This window comes from Myiozetetes cayanensis, unplaced genomic scaffold (genome assembly GCF_022539395.1).
Source record: "Myiozetetes cayanensis isolate MyiCay16 unplaced genomic scaffold, myiCay2020 scf6-25, whole genome shotgun sequence".
NCBI classification, from domain to species: Eukaryota; Metazoa; Chordata; class Aves; order Passeriformes; family Tyrannidae; genus Myiozetetes; species Myiozetetes cayanensis.
In genome coordinates, this window is record NW_026087853.1 from 33,339,853 (window position 1) to 33,361,604 (window position 21,752).

Genomic DNA, 21,752 nt, shown 5'->3' on the forward strand with positions numbered 1-21,752 from the left:
AGTGTTCAAAAACCATGTAGATATGGAAGTCAAAGACATGGTTTAGTGGTGAACATGGTGGTGATGGTAAGTTGACAGTTGGACTTATTGATCTTGGAGGTCTTTAGCAATTCTATGATTCTTTGTATATCTGAAATTGTCTAATGTGACTAACTTGACTTTGGCACTGGAAATGAAAGCTCTTTTCCAAGCTGAAGAGATATTTTACCTATTGGGTTAATTGTATGTTTAATTAATTTCCAACCATAACAACTAACCAAATACTGTATTTATGACAGTGCTTATCCTGTATCTCCCTGGTCCAGATTTACTGACAAGTTCTTGTTGAAAAGAAAAGCTAAAGATGTGACTATCTGATTGTTCTTAATATCAGTCATGTCAGTTTTAACGTCTTAACGTAATTTTCCTTATTTGTGAGGCAAGCTTCACTTTTGCAAGCTCTTCTCCATCTTCACCATAATGATGGCAGAACAGGGTCTGTATTTAAACATGCACTGGTTCCCTCTGTAGCCTCCCTCTTTCTGCTCCTTTATGGTGCTCAGCTTTTTATTCTCCTGGGCCTTTTTTAGGTTTTGAACAAGTCCATCCAATTATCCAAGGTAAATTTTTAACATATCAGCAGCAAAGCTTATGCTTGATACAGGGGGCAGACCAGGCAAACAGCAAGCTGTACCCCCATATCAACTGGGCCCATGTATTGTCCTATGTATTTTAATCAGAGAAGCCACATGTACGAGTTTTAGGGTAGGTGGGGGAGTATTTCTGTTTCTATGTGGCAGCAGAAAGATGATACAAGCATACAATATGCATCTTTATGCATCAGTGTTAAAATATAGGACCAAACACAGAGAACAGCCTTTCCAAAGTGTCAAGGACTGAAAAAGCTTAATAGTGAGAATTTTAAGGAGCTCAGCCTTCCTCAGAGTATTAAGAGAAACAAAAAAAAAGGTTGAAAGATTTTGTATAATCTGAGTATCTCGACAGGGACAAAGACTCTGCAGGCTCTTTAATCTATCAGGGAAGAACATGATTAACTGAATATAAACAAACTCGTGATCAAAATTTCTTTAAAGTGAGGGCAAATCTAAGGCAGAATGAAGTCATGAGGGAGGTGACTGATTCCCTCTCTCTAAGGCTTTTATCTTAGGTCTGTTGTGTTTCAGAAAGACTTGCTTTAGTCAAACTGGAGTTATGGTCCTAAGAATAATTTGATTCACATTCTACGAGTATGATATACAGGAAATCAGATTAGATTACCCTGCTGCCTTCAGTCTGAATCTGGATATGTGAGTGAAAACTTCCTGTGTTTGCTGTCTTCAAGACTTTACCTATTTATAATGCAAAGCTGTCTATGGTTTTGCAATTAATATTAGCGTTTTTTTTTTTTCTTTTTAGGGTTGGTGGGGAGGGAGTGAGGGCAGAGCATGAGGAGAAATTAGAGATCTGCTTTTAAAATACTACATAGAGCTGTGGTAAATTGCATCCAAAAACAATCTAGTAGCAGCAAAGTGAGGCAGTACCACTTGGATTCCTGCAGACCATGTAAATAAAACCTGATAAGACTTTTTTTCCTAACTGGGCATGCTTAAAACAACCTTGTAATCCGTTATAGGTTTTGTCTTGTTTAAGAAAGTTCAAAGCTATTGACTTTAATTGAGTTACTCTTGCTTTACAATAATGTAAATGAGAGAAGAACTTGCCTTCCTCGTGGCCCAGGTTTATATTACAGCATAATAGCCACGCAGACTTCATTTAGAGTTTTGAAACAGAAAATCTCTGGTAAAATTCATTCTTAATTTTAAGTTTATGTAATAACTCCATGGCACATCTTGTTAATGTATGTTTTCAAAGTAATTAAGGGAGCACTTGTAGGAAATTGGTTTATTAACCAGTGTTTGGTATCCATATTGAAAAGAAGCATTGTTGAAACTGTTCACATGTAAGTAGCATATAATAGGAGCAACACTTAAAAGATTTATACTTGGCTTTAGTACATTTTAGTCTATTTTCTAATTCTGATATATTCATATTATACAGGGCCTAAACTAAACTAGATCAAAGGGAATCCCAGCATGGGTTTCCTTTATCTGAGAAGTTCTCTTTGGTCCCTGCCAATTCAAAAATGAGTTTTAGTTGCCAAAATATATGCACTATGGCTTACTACATTATCAGCAAAAATATTACTACCCTGTGGAATTTAGGGTAAAAGGGCAGCTTACAACAGCCACCCTTATCATGTAACGCAGCAGCTATGTCCCTTCATTTAAAGTTGCCACTCGTTTCCCATGTAATAACCCCATACTTCAGAAAATGGCCAAGAGGTTCCCTTTCATGCTGTAGTTGAGCAGTTTGAAGCAGGCAAGCACAGCTCAGCACATCTCCAGGGCATTCTGAAGTCAATCCATGTTTTAATAAAGATTGACACTTTCAAACAGCACAAGCAAGTTAATGCTTAATTCATGTTGTGTTTCAACTGAAGTTGGATACCAACTTCTCTTTGTCCTCTTATTGAAATTCTAGCTTAATTAAAGATACAGAAGAGTTCATGTAAGAGGAGGGTCTTTGAACCATCAATGATGAGTGAAGGGAGGTTATTTTTTTACTTTCTAAATTATTTATCCCACAGTCTTCAGAAAAGTTGAGAATAATGTACAACTTAACCAGTGGAGAGGGAGAAACTGTAATAGGCAGATAGCTGAAGTTTTAACTGTAGAGGAATTATGCATTTCCCCTAATGAATTTGGACTGCCTAGTACCCTTTTGTTTAGTCTGAACACAGCTTAGGTTTTTTTGTTGGCTTCTTGATTCTTTGGCTACAGGAAAGGGAGAATAGGAAAACAAATACAGGATCCTTTTGCAATTCCATTAGAGTAATCCTCTTTGATTCAGTGTTCCACTCTTACAGCCTTTAACTTTGGAACAGGCAACTGCAAAGAACAACAAAAGAGGAGTATGAAGTGGGAGCAGAGAATGAACAATAATGGATTTTACCTCAGTTTGTTAAACTCGTTGCTTTCCACTGCTCCCTGCTGGCACTTTGGTGGACATCACCAATGCAGTCATTGGTGTTGACTGGCGGGGTCAGTCACTTTGCATCTTGCAAAATATTGCCAAGTCATAGAAACTTACAGCTTAAACTCCTGTAAACATCCTGACCACAAATGTGCGTTGTATGTTAGGAATGAAAGCAGGACTTGTTGGGTTTTTTTCTAACACTGTTGCATTTGCTAGCAGCTTCTTGTCCTTTGTTCTTTCATCCTGGAATCATGGAATCCTCTGGTTTATAGTCTCTGCAATCCAACTAGGTGATGTTAGGCTGGTCTTACTGTCCTTCCCTCCTGCCTCAGCTGCTAATGTTGCTACGTAAAATGTGTATTACAAAAGAACAGATTTTCTAAGTCTTCAAACAGGTGATCATACAGTGGGTACTTCAGAGATTGCAACCTTGCCTTCTGTCAAAGAAGTAGTTTGTATTAGGATTTTTTGTCACTGCAATAGTACTATGGGTCCATGCCACCTGTACAGTGGGATGCAATGGGGCTCCAAGTGTTCAGGGAGCAAAGGATCAGCTTTGGCAGGAATGGTCTTCAATTTACTTGGTAAAATTTACAGGGGCATATTACCCTTTGAAAGCACTGTTCTGTGGAGGATAATGTGATTACACTCTGTATATATTGCCCCTTTTTCTTTGGTCCTTCCTGCTAGTTAACTCCTCCTTTCTTGCAAGGGCCCTCGAGGGCTGGAAAGCATTACAGATGGCATGCAAAGTGCATATTCAAGCTGCCTATTTGATATTTTAGCAGAGTCTTCTCTCTGATTCAGAATTCAGTACAGATTACAAAAGTGTTATATCCATGTTTTTTCACAGCCTCTGTGTGTTCTGCCTGTATCCCAGTCACACTAGATGATGTGAAGTATGCTGTTAAAGTGTGCCTCAGCTAGAAGATAGTATTGCTAAAAGTCACAGTACCTTAACTCACATATCTCCAAGCATATGCCACCGAAGAAATAAGTATTCTTCTATGACAGAGCTCTTAGCACATTAAACAGAAGGAGGAGCAAAAACCTACTTAGAACAACTATATACTTGATACTAATACATTTGTAAGACAACTGAGAAAGCAGTTTTGCTGTCCTAGGCTGTTAGTGACAGACCATGCTTCTCTTCACTGTTGGAATGTCTGTGGGCTTATGCTGCTAACTGAGCTAAACCTGCTGGATTGTCTACAAAAGCAGTCCCGCAGGTTACATTTGGAAAAGCATCTTGCACGGAGCTCCTTGCTTTTCCCCAGTACTCATTCGTTAGGATTGATTGTTTCACCACAGACTGCTAAAGAGAAACAACTAGGAAAGAAAGTAAGTACAGCTGTAATGCAGTCAAACTTGAGAAGACCATCTATATTTTGGTAATGTCTGCCTTTACTAGGTCTTAAAAAGCTGCTACAGTACTTAAGTGAGGTACTGGAATTCAATTGATTTTATTGTGACTGGTGTTAAAGCGAGAGATGTTGGAAATTGAGAATGTACAAGGCAGCTTTGTTCTGTCTTGGTTTTTTGATTCTTTTATGGTCTGAATGAGCAGAGAGGCAGCCCAACAGATGAAGTTTGCATCTGAGAGCTGATTTATTTCTCTTGCAACAGTAAGTGGGGGGGGGGAGGGAGGAGGAAGAGGGGGGGCAAATAGGAGGAATACTCCTGCCAAGTCTGTGTTTGCAGGGCAATTAGAGCCCCAGATTTATTTCAGCTGACCAGCAGGTGTGGTTGGTGTCATGGCATATCATCAAAGCTAGGTGGCCTAGCAGTGCTACAAAGTTGCATCAATTCATGTCTCATGGTGGTGCCTAAGTGCCTTACACGGGCAGTTGTCAAAGTCAAGGTATGGTAACCTCAGCCTTCGTTAGCGTATCATCTAATTTCATGAGCCAGGGAGATATGGCTGAACTGAGATGATGTGGATGCTTCCTGTGCTGGGATTCTGGATGATAATCAGAGAGAGCAGGCAAACATCTTAGGAACTCCAGTCCTGCTAAACCAGCCTACAGGAAGTGGTAAAAACTCAGAAATGGCTGTATCTTCCTTCCTCCTAAAGTTACAGCTGTTAAAGTAATTCCCTTTAGTTGTATTAGCATGCTGCAGTTTTCAGCATGAGCTCTCAGCATGTTTGTAATGGCAAAGATTGATTTATCATCACCTCATGAGTCAATGTATTTATATTAGCCTGATTATTTTTATTACCCATGATTTTCTGTACGGAAGTGCTGAAGAAAACTATGTTGCTTCTCTTGGTAACTCATAAGAGCTCTTCCTTGATGTTCCTTGTGAAAAGAGGCACTTTTAAGTCCTGCTTCTGAGTGTCCCTTCAGCAGGTAGTGAGAAACTTGTGTTCCTGTCATCTTTCTGATGTTGGTTCTAAGAGGCTTTGCCACTTTTTCCATTTCTGCTTCTCCAGTTGTGGGCCTTCAGGAAACGAAGTGCAAACCAAGGTGTGGACAAGGGGAATCTTACATGTTTTAGTCTTCTGTCTCAGCAAAAGCAGAATATTGCTCCTGGCAATACAGAACTTCCTTGAGGTTATTAGAAACATGCTAGTCTTCAAATGATAGCCAGCTCTTTTCCAAAAGGGATGGAGGCCAATAGTTATGTTAATAAATATCATAAAAACTAGGCAGAGGATGTGTTTCTGTTCTCTCCTGTCATCCCAGTCAATCTATACAGTTTTGAAAATCCGAGCACTCCCTTAACTTCCTGGGGAGATTTTTGTAATTTCTGCTTGTCCACAGGTGACAGCAGGGGCTTGCCTAGTATTTTGGCTAGCAAAAAAAAACCCAGACTTATTCCTAACCTGTTCTTTCTCCTGCGCAGTGTTTATTCCACTGTTCACTGACCAGGTTCTGTGACTGAATGCCAGCCTGCCTCTCAGCTAAGAATTAAATGATGGAGATAGTTTTAAGGAAAACCTTGGGAAAATTGTGCAGCTTATTTGCCTCTCCCTTCTGTGAGTGTTTACATGTTGTGAGGGTTCATGTATCTCTGGATAGGGGCCATCTTTCTATATTCTAAGGTAATTTGTAAAAGCTATCAGAGAAAGTTAATGAGGATCTCTGTTCTCCACCTGAGTGCCAGTTCTTGCTTTCTGAATGTTATAGATTCCCCATCACTAATGATTTAATTTACTATGGCAGTAGGGTGGGGAGGTTACTTTTCAGGCTCTGTAGGTGTGGTTTAAAGGCAAAACTGGTCATACCAGAAAGTGAAAAGAATTTTCTCCCTTCTAGTTACCAACAAAGAAATTTCTAGTGACAGTCTTAGAGTGCATTTTATAAGGTGCTAGGGTTTGTATTTTCCCATCAGCTAGAATGCCCCAAACTCACATGGAGAATCTGGCTGCCTGCAGCATGAAACTGTTCCTCTCTCCTTCCTGGGGAAGGAATTTAGGCAGCAACTGGATATGTCTCCTGGAACAAGTCACAGCAACCAGTGCCAGTGTACCATGTCTGACTACCTATCCACTAATTTCCATGCACTGAAATGCTTTATTCTTGGAAGCAAAAAGGCTTAAGTCTCAAGCCTCATTTCAGCATCTTTTCAGCTTTCTCTGTTGGCATGCTCATCTTATGGAGAAAAGACGGGCTAGCTTAGAAAGAGTTTCTTCCCTGGTTCTCAGTATCACTGAGGAATAACCCCTCTGCTGCTGCAGAGCACTAGACACTGCTTAAATGGTATGACATAACAGTGATGGCTTGATGTTGAAAGGCAGCATTCTCTATTTGTGCATCTATAGCTGTTGCTGTTCCTCCTCTTTTTCTTCTCTTCCTCTATTTGTTTTCCACAGAAATAAAATGAGTCAAATAGCATCAAACTTGTAATATCACAATGAGTAAGAAGTGAAGCAAACTGAAGTTGCCAAATCTGTAATACTGCTTTTAATAGATTTGTGGAGTTTGTTTGCTGTGGAACTCTTAGGTGTAAATCAGCCACATGAAAAGCATTAAAAAGGCTGAAAATACAGCACAGGAGTACAGATACAGGGAGGTGGTGTATCTTGCCAAGGACACGTCCAGATATGAATGTCTCTCGCATTAAATACTTTGTCCCCTTTCTGAAGTCTAGATGTTGCTGTCACAAAAACTGTCATGACAGCTGATACTCGTGGCTCTCCTGCTGGTAACTTGAATGGGAACCCAAGGGTCAAAAGGAGCAAGGATATTGCTTCTTACCCTCTAAAGGGGATCGTTCCAGGATTAGGCAGAGTTTCAGCAACTGATGTGAGGAGAACCAGAGCTACTGAGGGTATCAGAGTCCAAGATTCTCTTGGCACCACTTGTTAATGCTAAAGGACATTTTTAGAAAAAGTTTTTCTCTCTCAATAGAGCCCAGCTGAAAGGAGGAGGTTGGAAGGCCTGTGTTTTTTGCCTTCTTTAAATATGGCATAGCACTTGATTTGATGAGCAGCTCTTGCTCCTCAGCATATGCTCGACAGTGTTGGTGAGAGCACCCATTTTTGGGGGCCTGTGCTTCCTCTGTTCCAGGTTCTCAGAGCCAGATCCCAGCCACACACTAGAGGAGCGAGTGGTGCACTGGTATTTCAGCCAGCTGGACAACAACAGCAGCAATGATATCAACAAGCGGGAGCTAAAGCCTTTCAAACGTTATGTAAAGAAGAAAGCCAAGCCCAAGAAATGTGCTCGACGTTTCACTGACTACTGTGACCTCAACAAGGACAAGTCGATCTCGCTTCAGGAGCTGAAAGGATGTTTAGGAGTCAGCAAGGAAGGAGGTGAGTGCCTTTTCTTCCCCATTGCATGACAATAAAAACTGAGATGGAGTTACAACAAACTCAGGAATCTGTTTTCTCCCAGTTGTTCCAAAAGCACCACGGTTTGTGTGACAAAATGAGTGGGATTAATACCTTGCCATGCAAATGTAGTTTGTTTTATGGCTCCATCTTGTATCCCTTATCACAGACCTTTGTGCTAAGACTATACAGAAAGAGAGCCTTGACCAGAACTCATGCTTGTACTGTAGAAGTCCTTGGAAACTGTAGTTCAGATCAGATCAAGTCTCTTCTGAGTAATACCCTGCTAACAATTTTGGGTTGTCTCAACCATGTAGGTTGGATGATGTATGAGTCAGCACAGATCCAGCCTTCTCTGGAGACCCTGTTGACTAACAGATATAGTACTTATTTTCATTGCTAAATTCAGCATGCAGGAAAGTGGATGATGGGGAGAGAACAACTTAGAAAGAAAGTACAGGGCTGTGCTGTTGCCCTTTTTCAAAGTTAAATTGTACTTAAAGATTGGGGAAGAAATAAGGCATGTGAATAATGTATTTTCCTTCCTGTTTAATGCCTGAGCAACCCTACTGCCTTTTCTTCCTTTTTCATCTTCACCTCATCATCTGTTGGGACCTGAACCAAACTGGTATTTTTGGAAATTTTATGAATTGAAACTGTTCAACCCAAATTCAATAATTATCAGTCATTCTTGACTGTGGGCAGACTTGCTTGGCAGGAGAAGGCAAACAGGGAGATTCCAGAGGACTAATATCCTGTGCAGGTGTTTTGGCTGTGCAGACAGCTCTTGTTATAACTGTCATGCTAGTAGGGAACGGTGGATAGCTTTCTTTGTCCCATCTAAACATTTCCCTAGGTCTTTTCTCAGGTTTAGCACATGTGGGAAGGGAGTCAGTACATTTGAGTGTTGGGAAGTTGCATTTTCTAGGTGCTTTATAAAAATCTTAGTTACCATAATAAGCATGTCGCATTACTTGTCAGCTGTAAGAAGCATTCAGCTTCCCTAGCCCAGTGGAAGTTTTTTTATAGTCATCAGTACCTTACTAAGGAATGACATACCAAAATAGCAATCCTTAATTTTATTACCTTCCCAATAAGATGGATATGCCAAATGAGTTTTATTGCTATTTGGCCTGGAATAAGACTCTATGGAATCTGCTGCCTTGGCCAACTGACTGTTCAAAATTTATTTTATGGAAGGGGAAAAAAATCAAAGGTAGAGAAGAAAGAAAATGGGAAACTTTGAGCCCATATTAAGGGGAGAACAGAGAGACATTGTTGTGAGTGCCTGATTGTCCAACTGTTTGTTGGGAACGCAGCCTTGACCTTTCATGGTTTCTTCTGTTGTATGAGGACAGGACTGTGGTCAAAAAGGGGCTCTGATCTTGTTTTGTCATACAGCTCCACATACCTTCCACAGGCCTGATAAGCCTTGAGGATCAAAGATAAATAGATAAGTTAAAGGATGGTGAGGACTAAAAAGCAGTGGAATGGGCAGTGAAGGGAGCAGGTACTACTGTGTAGGAAAAAAACTGAGGGAAATACTCTAGAGGTGCAGTAAGCAGGTTTGTGATGGATCTTTTTAAAGAAATCATGAAGTTGTGAGGTGGTAGATGACATGTTTTCTGTGCTTTCTATTCATAAGAACTTCTAAACTTAGAAACAGTTGGTATCTTTGACATGGTCTCCCACAAATCCTTCTTTCTAAATTGGAGAGAAGTGGATTTGATGGGTGGACTGTTCGGTGGATAAGGAATTGGTTGGATGGTCACATCCGGAGGGTAGTGGTCAACGGGTCAGAGTCCTGATGGGCATCAGTGACCAGTGGTGTTGCTCAAGGGTCTGTTTTGGGCCCAGTGTTATTTAATATCTTCATTAGTGACACAGACAAAGGGATCAAGTGCACCCTCAGCAGATCTGCAGACAACACCAAGATGAGTGGTGTGGTTGACACACCTAAGAACAGGATGGCATCGAGAAGTGGGCCCATGGGAACCTCATGAGGTTTAATAAGACCTGTGTGGAGCAGCCCCCAGTATCAATACAGGCTGGGAGATGAACAGATGGAGAGCAGCCCTGTCAAAAAGGACTTGGGAGTGCTGGTGCATGAGAGGCTGGACATGAGCTGACAATGTGCACTTGTAGTCCAGAAAGCCGATCGTGTCCTGGGCTGCATCAAAAGCAGCATGGCCAGGAGGGTGAGCGAGAGAATTCTGCTCCTCCACTCTGCTCTGGTGAGACTCCACCTGGAGTATTGCATCCAGGTTTGGGGGCTCCAGGACAAGGAGGATGCAGACCTGTTGGAGCAAGCCCAGAGGAGGGCCACAATGTTGATGAGAGGGATGGAGCACCTCTCCTACAAGGAAAGGGTGAGAAAATTTGGATTGTTCAGTCTGGAAAAGTGAAGGCTTTGGGGTGACCTAATTGGATCCCTCTGGTACCTGAAGGGAGCCTATAAGGCAGAGGGAGAAGAATTTTTTACAAGAGGAATTTTTAACTTAGTGAGAGGACAAGGGGAAATGACTTGAAACTGAGAGAGAGTACATTTAGATTAGGTATGAGGAAAAAATACCTTACTGTGAGGGTGGTGAGGCACTGGAACAGGTTGCCCAGAGGATGGATAGATGGACGCTCCATCCCTGGAAGTGTTCAAGGCCAGGTTGGATGGAGCTCTGGGCAACCTGGTGTAGTGAAAGGATTCCCTGTCCATGGCAGAGAGGTTGGAACTCTATGATCTTTAAGGTCCCTTCCAATCCAAAGCATTCTATGATTCTATGATCTTACCACTTCTCTAACTTTGCCTTATCCTGATCATGGGTGAATACAGTCAAGCAACTAGTCCATGTATTTGCTGTCTGTTTCTTCCTCTGTAGCGTGGCCTCCAAAGGTCTGATGGGGCTGAGGTCATTGTGAGTCCAAACCAAGAGCTAGCTGGGAACCTTTTTGATGTACTTTCAGTTGTAAACTGCCATCAGATGAAACCAAAACTTTTCATGGAAATGTTTTTGTCTTAACAAAAGCTTTGTTTGAAAGGTTTTTCTGGTCTGGATTGGAGGAGGAAGGGTTGGAAGGAGGCAAGAAAAGTCATAATTTCTCCTTGATATACATCATTACAAATGAACTCAGATGTTCCAAATTGTGGTTGGGTAGCATAAGGACTAAAATTAAGTGGGTCATCATTCCAGGTGAATATGCTTCCTGCATAAAAAATTGAACACTTGCAATGATTTTGAAAATAAAACATAATACAAATTTTGTAGCATTTGGGATGCTGAGGAATACAGATATTAAGTGTTACGCATTTTTGTCAGTTTTGCTTTTTTTTGTGACCAGTTCCATCCAAATGTGGAAATAGTGTTACTTAAAGGAAGCATAGGGCATAGATAAATCACTACTTTTATATGCCTCTCAGGGACTAAAGAGTCTAAATAAATAAGATTTATGTGTGAGGATTCAGCTGGGGTATTCATAAGGACAAACCTGAATCTGAGCTCTTTCCAACTTACGATCAAATCTGTGTGAGCTGCAAAGTTCTGTCTCTCTTCCCTTCTTCAGCAGGTTCTTAATGCCTGTGGTAATCTGATATGTGGGTACTGCCAGCCAGGGGTTCTTCACTGAGGAAAGTAATTGTACAGTCTGTCAGAAACTCTTCCTCTTCCATCCTTATGGTGATCTAGAAAGCTGCTGGAAAATCTGCTAGGTCTGGTTGCCACTTTGCACAGCTCTTGTCCCTCTGTTTAAACCTGACTTATTTCTATCAAGGGCCGTTCGCATGGAAAAATGCCATTTCTGGATCTCAGAATGGAGTAACCACAGAGAGTCAGCCTTTGAGGGTCTGCAGAAGCCTGCAAATAGTTTCTTAAACTGAGGCAGAACAGGCAGGGAGAGCTTTTAGCCTGGAGTATGCCAGAAACGGTCTTTGCCATCATTTGATCTATGATTGTCTGTTTGAGGAATTGTGGAAGGAAAACAGACTGATTTACAGCCTGTTAAAAGTTAGCATTCCTCAGTGAAGTCTGCACAGCCCGAGTTAAGGGAGGAACCATCTGTGATCAAAGAACAAATTTAGCTCTCTGCATTAGTCAAAAGGCAGGGTCCTTGAGAGGAGATAGACACACACTGCGAAGCTTTGCTGGAAAGTTACTGGACCTGAGATAAATTGGAGTCCAGTGATGTTGGAGAGGAGCGCTGTAGATCTGAATAAGGCTTATGCTAGTTGTGCTGGCTGCAAAATGCCGGAGCTGAGTTTTACCTCTATATTCTTCCAAATTCAGAACAAGTCAGCATTTTGTGCCTGCCCAGAGAGGAGTTAAGGGAATAGGCAGGGAAGAAATATCCCTCTGCCAGCTGATGGGAAGTTCCTTCTGCCAGCTCAGATCCCGTGATTGCTTTGCTGTCCAAGAGCTTGTCAGATGGTAGGTATTGGGCTTGCTTCACAGGCTATGAGGACTTCTGAGGTGGAATTCAGCCACCAAGACCACAGTCCAGAAACAGGATCAAAATATTTTTATTAAAAAGTGTGTGTGTGTAATTAGACAGCATGTCACGTTCTTCTGGATCTGAGGAAATATTGCAGAAAGAAGGAAAAGTAACAGACAGTCTCAAAGCAGATTTCATTCAGTGATGCTTGGGACCTTTCTTATCAGTATCTTCAGAAGTAACTGATTCTTTGCTTGATTGGGAGGCTGGGAATGAGATCACTCTATATCACTACTGTGCAAGCAGCTGTGTGGCAGAAGGTAGCAAAGAACAGTCACCTGGGAAATGCCTCTGGACCAATGATGGTAGAAAACAACAGTCTGAGCAGTTATGAGGAAACTATAACCAGGTAATGACTGAATTAAAAAGGAAATTTAAAGTGCATCTAGTTACAATTAGATTAGAATGCAAAGGAGCACCACTGGTTCATTGCTTGGTTTTATTTTTCTTGTTTGGATATCCCCCTTTGGAGCTTTGTAGAGGTGCTGTAGTTTGCCTTTAATCTTGACAAAAGTTAGTGATGGTTTGTATGAATTACGACATCAGTAATATATTGAGAGTACAAAGCTGGTGGGGGCAAGTTTCTCTCCCGAAAAGGTGAGAGATTTGCTCAGTAAGTCTGAGGAATCATTTCTTCATGTAAAAAGCTGCTGGAGTTTCCTGGGAGCTTTTTCTTTCAAAAGACACCTGGCCTAATCCAGTGTGGCAAGAATTGTTACTCAAAACAGTGTACTTGTGAGGCTGAGCAAACACTCTACATTATGAAACTTGCTGAATGATGGGCTGTTACCTTATAATGCCCAAAGGGCATCTCAGGGATATGTTAGTAACCTACTGTCACTACCTGCTGTATTCCTTCCTCTCTTTTGTGTCAGCTTTCTGCTCTGTGCAGTGTTGTTGTGGCAGGGTTTTGCCTTTCATAGGTATACGTGGCTGGCCTGTGTTTATATGGCAGGCAGTCAGCTGAAGGCAATGCTCTCTGAGTGCCTCAGTGTGGCTCTCCCACGCAGGTGCACCGACCTGGAGCTCCCTACCTCTTTCCAAAGACAGACAGTGCTCATTCACCTCTTTCAAAGACAGATAATGCTTGTTCCCAGCACAGCGCTGTAGGCTTACCTGCTCTGGGTGCTAAAGGGGGGTGAGGGTTCTTTGGGATGCCCTCTGGCTTACCCAGCCTGCCGGGCGGGACAGCAGTGCGTGGCCTAGCAGCGCCCTCCAGGACTCCTGACGGCGACCCATGAAGGGCCCGGGTTGCTGTGGGTGCTGGTCAGTCCGGGACGAGCCTCTGCCCTGGCAGTGGAGCCTCTGGTGTTTTACAGGCGCGTGGGTGGCAGGGCACAGGCATCATCGAGTCACGGTTCTGCTGATCGCTCCAGGGCAGGTGGCTGGTACCAGGCTGGTGTTCGGAGGCCTTCGAATAACTTACTGTGCTTACACAGTTGCTCGTCTTAATGCTCTCTAAAGCCAAGAAGCTGTGCTTCGTGATCCATTTCAATCTTGGCCACTGCCAGCTTTCTCTCCCCCTCTCTTGTCCTTCCCAGCAGCTCTGTTCCATCTTGCAGCCCAGCCTCCCCACCACCAGGCTACCCTCACCTCGCCCCTGCCCTCTGAGCTTCTGCCCATCTCGTCTCTCCACAGAGCAAAGTATGTTGTAGCTGCTGGCGTGCAGAGTACTTGGTGTGCAGAGCAAGTTGTGCAGTCAACTCATGTGCATGCACAAATCAGAGTCTCAGGCTGGGCAGAGTGGAGGGTGGCAATAGGCTTACTGCTGCTGACTGGGAACAGGAGTTCCCATTTTCAGCTAATCCCTCTCTGAAATCAGACCAAGCCAGATAGCAGGAAATGTGACATGCTTTTGAGAGCTCTTGTAATCCCTGAGCTCTCTGTACCCACAGCACATGGTAGGAACAGGTTTATTGTTGAGGTGAGAGGCCCTTGCCATGAGCTCCGTCTGGTGTAGGGTGCGTGTGCCTGTTATCTCATAACACAGACACAGTTCTGCCCTTTCTGTCTTCTTTCTTCTTCCACAGTTCAATTTAACCTTGTAATTGTTGTTTCTTGCCCCACCAAACCTCCAGACTTCATGACATTCAGCTACTACAATGCCAGGTATTTAACATCTGTCATCTCAAGCATATTAGTCAAACTCTTGCATGTGAATCTTAAGAGAGTGTTGGCAGGACTTGCTGTGAGCATGCTCAGAGGGGCTCCTTTGAACCTGCCCTCTGGCAACAGAAGACAAGGAGGCCCCTTTGTCATGCCACGGCATTTATTGCCATTAATGTGGTTCTTGGATTTTACAGGTAGCCTGAGCAGTTTGCCCAATGGAAAAAGACAAGGCCTTAACCCTTTCAGTGAGTATCTTGTCAAAATGGTTTCTTTTTTTCTGTGATAACCATGTATTTCAGAATTCATTTTCCCCTGCTCTCCCATGTTCACAAACAGCAAAATAGAAACAGATGGAAACCTAAGTTGTTCATAAGATTTGTGAATATACCAACATGCAGCTCCACGCATCATCTCCAAGTCCAGCTCTGTGTCTTTAGCTGGAGCAGACAGTACATTGCTAAGGAATTAGATAGGATACAGCAGCTATGGGATGAATACTCTCCTATTCTATTCTCCTTTCTTCTAGCAAGCAATAATTTTGGTGATTTGCTGCATTTACATTATATTACTCCATGGACAAGTTCTCATGAAGACACTATGTTCTTCATGGTGAATATCTGCTTTCCTCTGTATTTTCTGGCAGCAAATTGCACCCTTTCATCAGGCATGAACCACATTATTTGCTTTGCTTTTAGACTTGCTACCTCATGGTTTCATTGCATGCTTCTCATTTTGGACTGTAAGAAGCAGTGAGCAGTTCTCCCCTGCCTACTCCCTCACTTGTTCATAGCCATCCAACATATATCTGGTTAGGCTCCTTTTTGTGTTGAAAAGACCTAGGCTATGTATTTGCTTAAGGACAGAAGTCTTCCCATACATCTTCCTGTCCTCCTTACCTTTCTGGGGACCATATGTGGTCCTGGGTGAAATGGGCTGAATGGAGAACTGAACATAAAGATCAACTAAACCTTATACACTGATGTAGTGATGTGTCTTGGTGTGTCCTCAGTTCTGAGCATGTATTTGATTTTTGGTTCCTGCTAAGAGCTGAGCAGAGGCATTCAAGCAAGTGCATACTGTGGCTTCAGACACTTTCCTAGTCAGTCAGAGCGCTCAGCGTAGAACAAGTCATCCCCACTCATACTCTGCGTTGCATTTATGGACATTGAAGATAATCTACTGTTTTTATGAGCTGCTCACTGAGCACCGCAAGTGCTGTTTGCAGAGCTGTGCAGTCAATTTCAGATATGGCTATCTGGAGTAATTTTGCATTTGACAATGTTTGCCCCCCCGTGGCAGGGCATGTTGATCCCAGTGAGGCCTTTTCTCCCAGTGATGTAACCTTTCTAATTTCTGAAAATCAAGTCCATACTTTCGCTTTCTCTTTAGTGTGTTTTAACCTGTAATTAATCCACAGAGTTCTTGCTCTGATCCTGTAAGAGCTTTGATTCTTTAAGAATCTTTGATGAAGGGCTTAACAAAAGCTTTCTGAAGAAAAGCCTCCTTTGAGACCTGCTTGTCTTCTAGGGGAGGAGACAACTGGCTGTGGTTTATGAGGGAGATGGTGGCAGGGCAGCTTGGCAGCAGTAGGCTTCTGCATCAGCTGTGGCAGGCAGAAGAGCAGAGGGAGAGATGCTGGACCAGTTGTTACCCTAGACTGCCTGCCTATTTCCAAGGAGGGGGAGGGAAGTGGTGGTTTATGTTTAAAAATATGGCAGTCCCTAAGGCTCTGCGTGACTCATTCAGTGCTTTTTTCAGCAAGGCTGTCTCATTAGCCCCTGGTTGTTTTCAGCCTCACAGCTTACTCTGGGATCTCAGTCTTCTGGGGCCATGGCTTCAGCAGAGGTTATTCTGTATCTTTATCAATCAGGTTTCTTTTGGTGTTAATTTGCCTTTTTTCCTCACTTGTCCTGCTTCTGTTCTGTTTGTCTTTTTCCTCCTTGCCCACCCTGCCCATTCAGTAGGTCGCCTGGTGTAGCAGCAGAAGACGGGAAGGGAAGGCGGGAGCTGACCCAAAGGAAGGAAAGATCCAGCGACAGACGGACAGACACCTTGCTGCTTGTGAGCAAGCATGCAGCATCAGCAACATCCAGCATAGCAGAAGTGGCACCCAGAATTTTTGCACTTTTTAATAATTGGTTTGGGTTTGTTTTTAATTGCTTTTCAATGTCATAATCTAATACTTTGGAGAGTGGAGGGAAGCGGAATCATGACTTTTTAAAATTGGAACAGCTACTGATGATGTAAAATTGAGTTCACTGGGACTCACAGAAAGAATTTTATATACTGTATATAAATATATATGTAAATTGTACAGTTGTCTTGTACAGGGGTTGGAGTCACTGTTCTATTCCTCCCTTTGCTTTTGAAGGCTGTTAGGGCTAGAGAGACACTTTGCCTTTACTGGATTACAGTAATGCATTCATTTCTGCCACCAAACCATCATTCAGTGGCAAACCTTAACACCCCCATGCAGAAAGGAGCAGTGTATCAGCATGACTTGTTCTTGCAGATGTGCACACACTGTGCCAGATACCAAATGCTTCTTGAGAGCATCTGAACCCCCTTTCTTACTGTAAAGCCCTGTGCAACTCACAGGCAATTGGGCTTTTGAGAGCACAGATTTTAAGTGTTGGTGCACTGCAAAGCTGCTTAAAATAGAGATAGGAAAGGGTTGTATTAAGGACGTACAAAAGTAGTTTCTGCACTTGTTGCAAGTTGGACAGAAATGAATTACAAATGCATTGCTATCCAGGCTCAGATGATATGCTTAGGAAAGATGTGCCATGCCTCTGGAATCTAATGCTGTAGGAAGGATGTGGGAGCTGTAGGTCTAAGTAGAGTCAGTGGAAGGAAGCTGTACATCTTCCTCTCTGACAAAGTGTTCATCTACATGTCATACAACAATAAAAATACTAAGAAGCCTGCTAAAAGCAGCATTAGCCTGCCTGTTGCTTGGCTGAAGAGCAAAGAACACACGTGTCTATGCAGAAAGACGTAACCACGCCCCTGGTCCCCAAGTGTCTGCTTTACTTACATTTCAACACTACAGCCTGGGCTGTGCTCACTGGTGACTGTCTGTCAGAAATTACCATTCTTGTCCTTGGTCACTGTGAATCCAAACTTCCCTCCTGCACAGTGGTGTGCCTGCCTCATGTAGAGTATCCACTCCTCCTAATTTGCTGTTACCAGTCCCTCCTGTGTGACGAACAATAACAGTAAAGGCTTGGAGTGAGGAGTCTGGTGTTCTTGGAGGCCACAGGGGCTGTTTCTACCACTAGAAGTTTTACCAAAGTTATTTCTTTTGCAGGGGCACCCATATCAGCAGTCCTAGGTTTCGGCAGAGTGTGATAGGAGAGTTTTACTTTGTGTATTTCCAACCACTGGCAGCATTCACCTGTTCTGAGCAGCCTCCCACTTCAGACCTGGTGACCCTTATGCCACTTGTCTCTGTTAGAAGAAACTGTAGTCAGACATGATGATATGCCGTGCTAATGAGATCACACCAACAATTATTGCAATGGCACTGGGTTACTGTAGAGGCTGGACTCATTCTTTGAGTCTATATCCCTATTGCTTTGGTAAAAGGTGTTACAACACAGCATCTTCACTCTGTGTCATGTCATCATGAGAATAGCATGAGATAAATACATCACCAAAAAAAGTGTTCTGATGCAGTAAGTTAAGTAAGATGCAACAAGTTTCCTTGTTGGCAAAATGGAAAGTTACACAAAAAGAAAAAACAAAAATAGTTCTATAAATAACTGTTTAAGAGTAGTAATAACTTCTGGGAAGTAGATTGGAGCTAATTAAAACATGTAGCATGGTTGAAAACACTGCTGGTACTCTCTGAAATATACATCAAGCTACCATAATAAAAGAAGTTGTCTCTCTAGCAAGAGCAGATCCTGCTGCTGGATCTTCATAGTTTCTCACATACAATGTATGTGCTTTTCTGGTCTGCAAGCTCCCACCTTCTTGATTGCTTCTTCCCCCCCCCCCCTTTTTTTTTCTTTTTTTTTTTTTTTTTTTTTTAAATGCCCTGGGCACATCTTTTGTATGTTGAAATAATTTGGTTTAGTGTATAGTTAGAAATGTCCTTGTCACACTCACTAATTCTATTGTAGGAGTAAAGAATGAATCCAATGTATAAAAAAACCCTCTCCTTTTAAATATGCTAGTTTTAGGAATTTAAAGCTCTGGATGCTGGGTTGGTTGGTCTTTGGTGGTTTGAGGTTTTGGGATCTTTTTGGGGGGTGGGTTTTTTTGGGGTTTTTGTGTGTTTGTTTCTTCATGAATAGTTGCATCCAGCAGAAACAGCCAATTGGATGCCTATAGGAGTTTTGTTGACCAGACACTGGGGTTGGGCAATGCCCCACTAGATTGTGGGGGACTACAGAGCTGTTAAACTCACTGCATCTTTTCTTCTGGAAATGTAAATAAATCAGCCAGCCAACACTCCTACCTGTCACATAAATTCTTCTGCTGACTTCCTTTTTCTCATCCTTGTGTCCTTCCCCTCCAAGAGGCCTGCATTCACATGAAGTTTGCAGTTAAAATTGGATCAGTTCTTCAAGGAAGCCAAACAAGGCGTGGCTGTCAATTAGCTTTGGCATTAGTGGATGTTCACGTTGCTGTGCTAGAGCTGACTTCATGGATGGATTGGGGACCAAGCATTATATTGCTTCCCTTTTACAAGACAAGTCCAAATCCCCACATCCTGATCTGTTGGATTTGTGTGGGTCTCTCTGGTAACATTTGTACATTGCTGTGGAAGACCCAACAAGCGTGATTATGTAATGTCCAGATAGAGGTTAGGTTACTTGTTGGAGGTTTGTGTTGGAGGGTCATGCAGACAGTACTGGTCTTGATTTATACAACCCATGCTATGAGCTGTCCAAACACTCTGTACTCATCAGAAGAGCCTCAGCTGCCTGCTTACCCTGTTGCTTTTATTGCCAAAAAACTGGCCAGTCTACATGGCTGCCAGGCCAAATGTGTCCTTATCTGGTGGAGGTAAGCATTATTCTGCTCTACTTTGCATCAGGAGCATTTTACTGAAGCTGGGACATGGGAAGTGTCAGTGTTGTTTCTGGAAGCAGACACTGGGCATGTGTCTCCTCATCTTTCAAGTCTTCCTGGGCCACTCCAGCTCTACTTTGAATGACAGTTGAAAACAGCAGAGAAGAGAACCAGGACCCCACAGTGCAAGTCATCTGTTCTTCCTGCCAAAAGAAAAAAATCTTTCCTTTTTTACTGATCCTCCAAGGGCGTAGTATGTTGGAGGAAACTGCATTACGGTGGGATTCATACGTGTGAAGGCACTGCTTTCCATGGCCTGAGTTTATATTGAACTTACCTGGCACATTTCTGCCTATGGCATCATTTGTTAAACTGAAAGGCATCTGTTTGGTTTTGGTTTTGTAATAAAATAGATAACTTTTGCTCCAGTGTCTTGTGGTGGTTTCTTGTTTCCAGAACTTCTCTCTTCTACGTAATATTCTGTTACCCCTGCAGTGCTTAGGAGAGGGAAGGAGACTTTGCAGAATCAAGTGTCAATCTGCGGCTGGGTTCTGCAGTCTGTGGTGCTTCTCTGTGTGTAAGCCTTCAAGCTGAATTAAAACTTGCTCCAGAGTGTGTCTCTGTGTTTGATGACAGCTGTCTGATCTATGCAGGCTGCTTAAAAAGACTGTGAAACTTCAGCAGGAATATCGAGGATGATTGGAGAAGGTGGGACCCACAGCCAGATGGGATCTTGTAACTCTGTCTCCCCAAACCAGGTGTGGCAGTCAGGCCCTGCACCTTGCATGTCCTTGCACCTCCCTTTCACGTGGGAGCCTTCATACTTGACTTTTGCGTGTCATCCCTCACTATATGGGAGCCTGAAATAGTATCTTCTAGCTGTTGTCCATAACCCTGTAATCCTCAAAGATGACAAGTAACAAGCCATGCTGGAAAGCTGTGCCATTATAAACCATGCTTTTTCCTAGGCTACAAAGAAATGGCATTCATCAGAGGCTGCAGCACAGGCCCATGACAGAGGAGGCCACACACTATTTGCTTCAAGGGCTTTTGACCAACTTTCTCATCATGGTCTCTGTCTTTTCACTTGTTTATGTGTAGCTCTCTTGCAACGAATAAGGACACAACTCATTTACTGCACATCAAAGGGGGGGCAAGTGCAATCCCAAGGAAGGTTTTCTGCTTGTATGGTAGTCAACATGCTGGATTATTTGCAGATGGTCAGAGAGGGCCATGACAAGATCCTTGTTTTTAGATGCAAGCTCAATGATAAAGGAAGAAAATGCAGGGATGAGTGACACCCAGTGTGTATCTGTCAAGAATAAACTGACAAACCAAGCTAATTTCCTTGTATTACCAAGATAGCAAGTTCTGGGGCTAAGGGAAGAGCAGGAGTTGTCATCTCTGGAGTTCTGCAAGACTTAATTAAAAATAGGAAAAGGGTATTTTAAAAAACAAAAGACCTGTTCTTTGGCCATGCTTCTTGTTTCTGGGGTCAATATAAGGTAGTCTGAGAGACCTTCACCCTTCTCTGGCAGTGCAGCTATTCTGTAAGCAAGTCAAAAGGGCTGTAAAGGGCTTGCTTCTGCCTCTGCTTCCAATAGTGATATGGTCAGAAGACTTGTCTTCCTTCTCCCCGCACCTCCTTTCTCCTTATGTTTGACATAAGTAACAAAATCCACATGCAGAATGTCGACCTTCCGACTTCTCAGCAGCCAGCCCTTACAAGCCATTTCAAGCAAAATAACTTGGCAATTGTTCAAAAGCTGATATTAAATTGGACAGCAGCATCTGCAGAAAGTGATGCTCCTTAGTTTGGAAAACACTTTGAAAACAAAGTGGGTTAAAAAATGCTACCTCAGGAACTAAGAGTATAACAGCAAGTGTTTTGTATGGAGTGTTTGCCAGAAAACCTGATACTGGCTACTTGGGGAACCAATTATGCTTTCTGTCCTTCCCTGAGAGTCTGCTTACTGATTTTAATGGTGGCTTTTGTTTTTCAAAGGAGCCTTGCCTGTGCACACCAGGAAGACCAGTAATTCTCCAATACCCTACATAGATTTATAAGTTTGTAAACAAATGGCAGGAATGGGCTTGTTGAGGTTTCACCGAGGACAAATCGTTTCAAACTAATTTGATTCCATTCTTTGACAGGATAACTAGCCTCATGGCTAGGGAGGTCAGCACTAGATGTGATATGTCTTGACTTTGGAAAGGCTTCTGGCACTGTCCCAGAAGACATTCTTGTAAGCAAGCTGAGGAAACGCAACCTATTGAGATTCACAAAATGTTGAGTTCAGTGTCAAAGTCAGAGCTTCCTGGGGAAATCTTTCCAGTGATTGTCCTA

At 42.7% G+C, this 21,752-nt stretch overlaps 1 protein-coding gene across 7 annotated transcripts in view; it reads left to right on the forward strand.

Annotated features, from left to right (window-relative positions):
• The window catches only part of SMOC1 (SPARC related modular calcium binding 1), a 132,286-nt gene extending 112,459 nt beyond the window's left edge, over positions 1–19,827 (forward strand). For 4 of the 7 annotated variants that reach the window (XM_050335177.1, XM_050335179.1, XM_050335182.1 and 1 more), the window contains 3 exons: positions 7,530–7,777; positions 14,578–14,628; positions 16,345–19,827. In XM_050335177.1, coding sequence (XP_050191134.1) covers positions 7,530–7,777; positions 14,578–14,628; positions 16,345–16,361 — 316 coding nt within the window. In that variant the 3' untranslated portion in view covers positions 16,362–19,827. The remainder of the gene's footprint in view (positions 1–7,529; positions 7,778–14,577; positions 14,629–16,344) is intronic. The other 3 variants (XM_050335178.1, XM_050335180.1, XM_050335181.1) reach the window with 3 other exon arrangements.
• The last annotated feature ends 1,925 nt before the right edge of the window (positions 19,828–21,752 follow it).